The 9,449-nt window shown below is 37.0% G+C and overlaps 1 protein-coding gene and 1 long non-coding RNA gene across 2 annotated transcripts; both read right to left on the bottom strand.

The window, feature by feature from the left end:
* Positions 1 to 3,997: 3,997 nt before the first annotated feature.
* On the bottom strand, positions 3,998 to 8,796 carry LOC127851216 (uncharacterized). Its single transcript, XM_052384841.1, has 3 exons — positions 8,770 to 8,796; positions 7,937 to 8,028; positions 3,998 to 5,362 (listed from the first exon to the last, which is right to left on the bottom strand). Exons 2-3 carry the CDS (start codon positions 8,018 to 8,020, stop codon positions 3,998 to 4,000), a joined length of 1,449 nt encoding a protein of 482 aa, XP_052240801.1. The 5' UTR covers positions 8,021 to 8,028; positions 8,770 to 8,796.
* LOC127850696 (uncharacterized) lies at positions 6,785 to 7,584 on the bottom strand. The gene is made up of 3 exons (XR_008035416.1): positions 7,525 to 7,584; positions 7,053 to 7,170; positions 6,785 to 6,875 (listed from the first exon to the last, which is right to left on the bottom strand). It is a non-coding gene; the product is annotated as an uncharacterized LOC127850696 (long non-coding RNA).
* Positions 8,797 to 9,449: the final 653 nt, after the last annotated feature.

Here is a 9,449-nt window from a genome sequence, read left to right as displayed (position 1 = left end):
CCTAGAGCGAAGCTCATACGAAGTGATCATGTGACATGCATTTAGCCCCGTTTTCCTAGAGTTAGGCTCATATGCAGTGATAACGTGATGCATTTAGCCCCGTTTTCCTACAATGATGCTTATATGAAGTGATCACGTGACATGCATTTAGCCCCGTTTTCCTAGAGTAAGGCTCATATGAAGTGATCACGTGACATGAATATAGCACCGTTTTCCTAGAGCAAGGCTCATATGAAGTGATCACGTGATGCATTTAGCCCCATTTTCCTACAATGATGCTCATACGAAGTGATCACGTGACGTGTATTTAGCCCCGTTTGCCTAGAGTGTGGCTCATATGAAGTGATCACGTGCGGATTTTATGATAAGTTTGTAGCAAACTCATCGACATTTACGCTAGAATATTATTACAAAATCCAAGACTGACCTTATAGCTGTAGCATCCGTACATCTCCAGTCTGAACGCATGCTTGTATGACGTATTCCACGTCAGGGGTACACACGGACGTAACGTGCCGTAATCACGCTCGGCAACGTTTCCATATGAGTTCCCCCATCCGTGTTACCGCTCAGCATCTAGAAAAAAGGTTATAGTAAGAAACATTTAAATATTGAATCAAGGTATTGTAAAACGTAAATTTAAGAACCTAGAACTGTTTTTGTCGTGTCTGAAATACCCTCTGCGTGCCGATTTTCCAGACAGCATATTCACTTCAATTTAAACAATGGTTTCAGTAAAATGCATGGGTCATTCCTCTGTAGTTTTGCCTTTTTACCTCATACTATATGCAATGGACAAAATTTGAGCATTAATATTCACAAGTGTTACTACGGTAACCGTGGATTTATGAAAACAGTATTTCTGGCTAGTGAGCACTGCGCATCCCATATTTAAATAGTTCTACCTATGACATGATACCAGTATATTCTTTACAACTGCGTTTGATGTTAAACCTTACATTCAATTTCGATCGTATATCCTTAGAGCATTTTCAGTCGTACCTGTGTATTTCCGGTATAGTCTGTGTAGTTGTTGAAGTGGTTCCCGTCTAGACTGTTCTGCATGCAGAAGTACTGAGTGCAGTAGTTGACGTCTGCGTACTGCACACCGACTGCGAACACATCCGTCTCGTTGCATACATTAACCTCAATCTTGTTGAACCTTTGTCAGAGTGTTCATCTGGACGATATCTTGAAAGAATTCAAATCTGTGCCACATGCGTCAAAAATTAGATCACCGGGCTAAATCTTAGAAAACCTTCTTTACCAGTCTATAAACACATCATTTAAGACTCAATTTTCATGAAACTTGGTCAGAATATTTATATTGAAAATATCCAGGCCGAGTTCGAATTTGGGTTATGTGCGTCCAAAGCCAGGTCAAATCTTAGAAAAGCCTTGTTACCATTTAAAGGGGTCTTTTCACAGATTTTGGCATATTTTGAAGTTTGTCAATAAATGCTTTATATTGATAAATGTTAACACTGGATCTTAAAAGCTCCAGTAAAAAATCAAGAATAAAATTAAAAAAAGGAAAAATAAGTAGCCGGTACCAGGGCTCGAACCAGTAACCCCCGGAGACCAGGAGTTAGTCTGAAGTAAAAACGCGTTAGCCCTCTCGGCTATTCCGCCGGATATACACATTATAAGTATTTTATACTTTATATAAGCAATCTTCGTAGTTTCGTAAATTTAAACGACAACAACAGAACGCTCCAAATTATTCAATCGTTTCGCGTTGCAACGCTATATATTTTTTAGGTTTTCAAATCGTCAAAAGATACATATAATGGCTATATTGGACTATTGTAAATGTTTAGTCATACTGTTTCCTCACAAATATCATAACTAAAACGAAAATTTGCGAATCAGAAACAACTTTTTTTTCAATTTTGTCAATTTACCAAACCGTGAAAAGATCCCTTTAAGAGGCCACGTCTTTAACTCTATATTGATAAAACTTGGTCAGATTGACTATATGCGCGATGTCTAAGCCAAGTCTGGACCAAGTGCGTTATATTAATTTAAAAAAAACGCGTTACCACTCTTTACGATATTTGTTCAGAATGCGTATGTTTGTGTTTATAAATACCATAATACATCAATACATAGTTTATAAAGTTGTGATCTATAACAATATCCTTGTGTATGCCCTATCTATATAAAATACTAATAGAAATACTATAACTTTAACTTTTACTGGTAATAATATCTTTATTTTCTCCATGTAACACTTTAAGACAAAACATTTAACTTTTAAAACAAACTAAAGTCTATCAAACTGTTTTTTTTTAATGTATCCAACATAAACACAATGCAAGATTATTACCAAATAAGTTGATCTATGATTGTTATCATTTTACTTGGAAACAAGAAATTAAAGAAAAATAATATATATAAACATTCAAACAGAAAATTTTAAAATATTAATTATAATAATGATAATAATCTTCAACTAATTAATTTGGTTTTTAAAACTAACATAAATCCAGATAAGAATAAAAGTTAAATCAAAAGTGAACTTAATATGTTAATACTTAACCTTCTTCAAAAGAGAATTATAGCGATTCCACAGTTTACTTTTTACACGTACTTCTGAATCAAACATTACAGATGCTGTCTATGACGGATATATCGGTATATTTATTAATGTGTGAATTTATATCTGCTATGATTATTTAAAACGATTTTCTTGAATAAAAAACAATTTCTTAAAAAAAGAAGACATATGATCATTATAAATAAACATAAAATTGAATGTTATATTCAGTATACTGTAAAGGCAAGAGTAAAAGAGGTACTAAATGTGACAATATTGAAGCATTACAGAAGTTAATGTTACGATGTACGTGTTATTTCTGTTTACCAGATCTTTTTCCCAGCTTTTCGAACACATATTACTTCAAAATATTAACAAAGTGTATACTTTATAATGAAGCATGACCGCTCCTCATGGATTGCACATAACTTACTTTTAACTCAATAAAGTACGAAATATTCGATACCATCGATGTTCCTTCTCCTATAAGGTTTAATTTGGAATTTCGACGCGGGGATCCACTTTATTATTTTCTCACTACAAATGCGACTTTTTAAAGGCGGCGTGTTATGGGGAAACTATGTGTCTGAAGCTCAAATATAAATGTCATATTTATTGCTAAAATGACAAAATTTGCATATTTCAGATGTAAAGGTGCGTTACTTCTAATCTAATGATATGTCTACGGAGTGTGATATGGTTCCTGCCAATTTTAAAACATGTCTGCAATTAAGGGGTAAAGTTTTCTTATGTGGCAAGGGTTAACCCTCTACAAATCATAATGTCGACCAATGCATAATGATAGTCGCTCACAAAATTAAAGTAATTGCGTAAGTATTACATTTCGGCTGAGTTCGAAAACGACTGTCGTTTGTCTAAAAACATGGCTGCGAGGTATTAGGACAGTTTTCCTCATAAGTCTATTGTGTAACATTGTTATTAATACCTGCTATTAACAGTTAAATTATGTGGCGTCTGAAGTCAGAACATTACTTAATCGAATGAAAGGTCACAGACAAATGATTATAAGGATACCTAAGTGCTTATTGTAAGAATGCTTTATACAGCGATCACACTGTGTTCATCAGTTGGTTCATCCGGAAACATTGTCGAGCTTATTGTGTGTGGTAACATTATACATACTGCACATTTTGATTGTCAAAACTAGTTGATGTCTTTACTAAAATAACATGGTTATTTTAAGGTTGCAAAATAAATGGATATTTATCAAAACACTATTCCCGCTGTATATCTTAACAAACTGTTTTCAGTACGGCCGTCTGCATAACCTTAAAAATACAATACAAGACTTATCATAAATAGCTTTGCACGAGATTATTGTTTTCATACATGCAGATTGCAAGTACCAAGTCTTTATATAAAACAGTTTACCTAAACAACTAAATTATCGTGCACGTAGCCCTGATACACGCGCGAAATAATCGATTTGATTCATTATCACATAAGCATTCTGTCTTGAATATCAATCAGTTGATTTGCAGAACTGACTTTTAAGAACATTCGTTGCGCAACCTGTATCAATAGATAGTACTGGCGTTTCTCAAATATGGATTCCGAGTCATCCACCTCCCCATTATTCTCTTCAATTACAATGGAGCGGATTTCGCCCTCCAGCTGCAGCATCTCTAGCTCCATCCTTGTCTTGCTGAACCACATCATCGGCTCTGGGGACGCGACAATCGCCTTTCTTATCTTCTCCAGTCTCAAGATTACATTGGGCCCTTCCTCTAGCATGTCCGTGATATCTGCTACCCATTTATGTTGCTGGTAATCATGCATACCACAGGCTTCCATAAGATTTCTTTCCGGAATCATGTAATAGCAAAGTCGTTTTTTCTCAATAGCAGTCCTAAGTTTTTTCAGTCCGTCATGCAACCAGTAAAGTAAGCTGCGTGAATGAAACTCTGTCTGTGGAGTATTTTCAGCTTGCCATAATATGATGTTTTTCAACACGTACGATGTTATTTCTTTATTATTTGGTTTTATTATATCTCTGAGGATCATTTTAAGAATGACATATACTTTTGCTTGTGTGTCGTTAAGGTTGTTTACAAGTTCTGCCTCGCCGGTGTTGAAACAAATCCTCCACTCCACGTGCTTGTAATCGCTTCCCTTAAACCCTACCGGAGTAACCAAGGCTCCTAATGATACTACTTTCTGAACTATAGTTGGTGATGGCCAATTACGTCGTCTGTCAGCCCATCTCTGTAGGATGCTGGGGCAGTAACACTGTAGTGCGAATACCTTGTCAACATGAAGTACACCTGTTAATGTTTCAGGAATCGACGGCCCGGCTCGTTCATGATGCTCCACATTTGCATCATGTGTTAATGTACTTTCCGAATATGCATCTAGCAATAAGCTACTACTTAATAGGACGCCCCCATATCCATTATCACACAGAGCCTCGGTAATTATATCATGACGTGCATGAGCAGCTGGTCTCTCTTGTAACAGTCTGCAGTGCCCTGGATATACACGTGTATCCATCGTATCCATCCTAAACACATCTATGTCGTCTGAAATAGTGAGCAGATTGATATCAGCTTCCACACAGAGGACATTCGTCAGCACCCATAATTGGTCCCAGTCGCTTTCCAAATAGCAGGTCAGTCCCTCTGCCTTGCTCCCAGCTGTGATATACATGTATGTAGCTGCGTTTCCTTGTTTTTTCAAATATGGTGCATTCACCAGCCTGTTATACTCCCTGTACTTCTTAACGCGCCACCGTCTCATCATCTCGCCGTACCCAAGCCGGGTCATTATAGTACAGATCTCTATGGACACACTTTCCACATAATTCTGAAAAAAAACACGATTTTAATGTCAGTTAGAGATCAAAAATTTATTTGATTAAAACTATAAACAAATCAAGATACTCATCTGGAAAGTTAGTTTCAATAATTTCCGATCAATGTTAGCATTGTTAATTTAAAAATTATGGCTCTTGATAGACGATTTAAATATATGTTGAATTATTAAATAGTACTATAAATAGAACGAGTACAATTAAATGCATGTATATGTTTGAACATTGAGCTTTACAAGTAGTGTTTGTAAACACACAGACGCGCCACAGTTTTATGGATACTAATAATAATATAAAAAATAATAATAATAATAAAAATAATAAAAATAAATAAAAAATATTTATTATTATTTTATATATTGATATTTTAAACAAAATCAGTAATATATTTGTCGTAATGAAACTCAAAAAGCAATGTCAGCTCTTACGCCTAGTCATTTTTTTAAATCTTTGATTATAAAAAATAAAGTATTGAAAACATGTATCCTTGTTATGAAGAAAATTGCATGTATGTACTTTGTTGAGAGGTGTGTTAATTATAGACAAAGAGCCAGTCTTAAGTAATAGCTTAACAGACTAAAAGTGATTCAGAATAGATTGAAAAGATTAAATATATGTTAGCAAATAATTCGGGATTTACGTTTGAGATTTCATTAAATAGTCGCTTCAAACCCCCACCGAGATATAACATGACGTTTGTTTTGAAAACCCCGGTTAAGATAGCACAAATTGTGAGTTTGAAATGTCATTCTGGGTGATTGTGGAAAGTAGTTTCAATCATATGATACTAGTTAAAGAGTGTATAAACATATTTATAGAACAGAATGCACAGACAACTGCAGAAAGTCATTCTCAAAGTTCCATATTTTAGGGCTATTAATCACAGTCTCGTCGGTCACCACTTTTAAGGCTCATTTCTGAGGGAAGAGTATGAATAAAATAATACGTAAACTGACACATGCGCATTGTAATCTAAATGTGTGGATAATAACGAATGCATTTAAATTATTTAAGTTTATTATCGAAACTTTAAGGACCAGCTAAACTCATTCCATTCAATTATTTAATTGTTTTCATTTTTTGGTTTTCAAATTTAACATCTTTAAATACAAAAATGAACAGGCAGCTGTGTCTCAGAAGGCTCTCCTGACCTACATGAGAGTGAAAATAGTACACGCTGCTGCGTCTGGGAATGCTCTTAATCCTTGAATTATCTAAAAGTGACAACTACATACGCTGCTGCGTTTGGGAACGCTCTCAGTCAAGGACGAACCTGGGAGTGATAACTATACCTGTTTATTCTCGGAACGTTCTCAGTCCTTGACTTTATTGAGAATAACAAATGTACAGGAAGCTTCGTTTTGAAACGCTTCCAGTCTCTGAATTGGCAGAGAGTGAAACCTGTACAGCCTTTTGTGTCTCGGAACGCTTCCAGCCCCTTACTTACCTCAGATCTACGTCTGTACAACCTTCTGTGTCTGGGAACGCTTCCAGCCCCTTACTTACCTCAGATCTACGTCTGTACAACCTTCTGTGCCTGGGAACGCTTCCAGCCCCTTACTTACCTCAGATCTATGTCTGTTCAGACTTCTGTGCCTGGGAACGCTTCCAGCCCCTTACTTACCTCAGATCTACGTCTGTTCAGACTTCTGTGTATGGGAACGCTTCCAGCCCCTTACTTACCTCAGATCTATGTCTGTACGGACTTCTGTGTCTGGGAACGCTTCCAGCCCCTTACTTACCTCAGATCTACGTCTGTACAGCCTTCTGTGTATGGGAACGCTTCCAGCCCCTTACTTACCTCAGATGTACGTCTGTTCAGACTTCTGTGTCTGGGAACTCTTCCAGCCCCTTACTTACCTCAGATCTACGTCTGTACGGACTTCTGTGCCTGGGAACGCTTACAGCCCCTTACTTACCTCAGATCTACGTCTGTACGGACTTTTATGTCTGGGAACGCTTACAGCCCCTTACTCACCTCAGATCTACGTCTGTACAGTCTTCTGTGCCTGGGAACGCTTACAGCCCCTTACTTACCTCAGATCTACGTCTGTACAGCCTTCTGTGTCTGGGAACGCTTCTATCCCCTTACTTACCTCAGATCTACGTCTGTTCAGACTTTTGTGTCTGGAAACGCTTCCAGCCCCTTACTCACCTCAGATCTACGTCTGTACAGCCTTCTGTGTCTGGGAACACTTCCAGCCCCTAACTTACCTAAGATCTACGTCTGTACAGCCTTCTGTGTCTGGGAACGCTTTCAGCCCCTAACTTACCTCAGATCTACGTCTGTACAGTCTTCTGTGTCTGGGAATGCTTCAAGCCCCTTACTTACCTCAGATGTACGTCTGTACAGCCTTCTGTGTTTGGGAACGCTTACATCCCCTTACTTACCTCAGATCTACGTCTGTACAGCCTTCTGTGTCTGGGAACGCTTCCAGTCTCTGATTTGCCAGAGAATGACGACTATTCATGCTGCTGTGTCTTGGAAAACTTTCATCCTCGGACTTACGAGAGGGAGACGACACAAAAGCTGCTGTGTCTGAGATCGCTTAAAGTCTCTGACTTACTCGAGAGTGACGGCTGTACATGCCGCTGTGTCTATGATCGCTTCCAGTCTCTGACCACGTATACACCATGCCTCCTTCTGCCATTTTGAAATCTGGGAGTAAACATACATTTGCTTACAAACGCCGTGCATACATAAAAGAAGGCACTACGAAAGGTAATCCTTAACGTTCATATTTTGTTTAATATAAATATTTGTGTTTTGTCAGAGTTTAAGTTCTGATAGCATCGCATTAAACGTCACCAAAACGATAAAAGCGATCTGTAACCGACTTATGTCTTATCACATTCATGAGGCAATGAACAATATACAAACATACTTGAATATTCAAACGCATTAGAGACTATTCTCCTCCAGGTTCATAATGGGCCTGTGTTAATGAAACACTGAACTTGTACGGTGTATAGTTGGACGTGTCAAGACAGTCCTGGTTGTATCAATGAACCTGGTGGTAAACGACAAACCGAAACTCATGTCGCAAAACCAAGCGGGGATTCTCCTAGTTGCAATAATTTCACTATCATCTTATGAACCTTCTAGTCGCTGAACATCTTGACTCATAAGCGATCAAAGCATTAAAGAAGACGTAGGATCCCCGATAGTGTTGTTTGACATTTTAAAAGAAACAAGTTTGAACCCGCATACGCATATTTCGTTAACAATATTGAAATGTCTAGCACTTTCGATTTCAATATGCAATCAACTTAAGTCTCTGAATTATAAAATCGATGTGTATAAAATTACATTTGCAACTTCCACTAAAAAATCTACTTCCGCGACGAATATAATTATTAGATATGATAATTTAAAATGATATTATAAGTGTATTTTTACCTTGATCAAACGACACAAGCAAACGCACAAAGAAAGTTAGTTGGTTAAGAACAATGCATTCACTTTCGATTTAAAAACATTCGAACCGGATTTCTGAGACGTAAGGTTATACCATTTAATGACTACATACATTTGCAGTTTATATTTATCAATCGTTTTTTTGTGTGTATAAGAAATCTATTTTTTAATACGGAAAAAGATAACCGACAATCTACTTACAGAACAAATGTACTCGAATGAAATTTCACAGGTGTAATAATCTCGCTAAACTACTTCCGCCTACGGTTAAGTGATTTTGATCTACCGGTAGTCATTCTTAAAATAGATATGTTAACGATTTTCCATAACTAGTAAATCAAGAAGCGCTGTAAATGTTAGGTTTAAGTGTTAGATGAAGATTTATAAGCCAAGACTCGAACATAATTTGATAACCAGCAACATTTTTACTGACAGATGTTCTGACGAGTCAGATTAATATGCAGTAAATCGCAGTTAAAGATGCCCGGGGGGGGGGGGTGGTAACTTCCTTTATACGGATATATAGGGGTGTGCCAAAAATATGGGGTGTGTTTTTTGACTAAAAATTATAGATATGGGTATGGTTTGGAGCATCTAAGTATAGATATGGGTTTTGAAATCAGAAATTTGCTTGTATATAAATACGTATAGATTTGAAAATA

This window comes from Dreissena polymorpha, chromosome 11 (assembly GCF_020536995.1).
Source record: "Dreissena polymorpha isolate Duluth1 chromosome 11, UMN_Dpol_1.0, whole genome shotgun sequence".
NCBI lineage: Eukaryota > Metazoa > Mollusca > Bivalvia > Myida > Dreissenidae > Dreissena > Dreissena polymorpha.
This window is presented reverse-complemented; position numbering and strand designations above follow the sequence as displayed.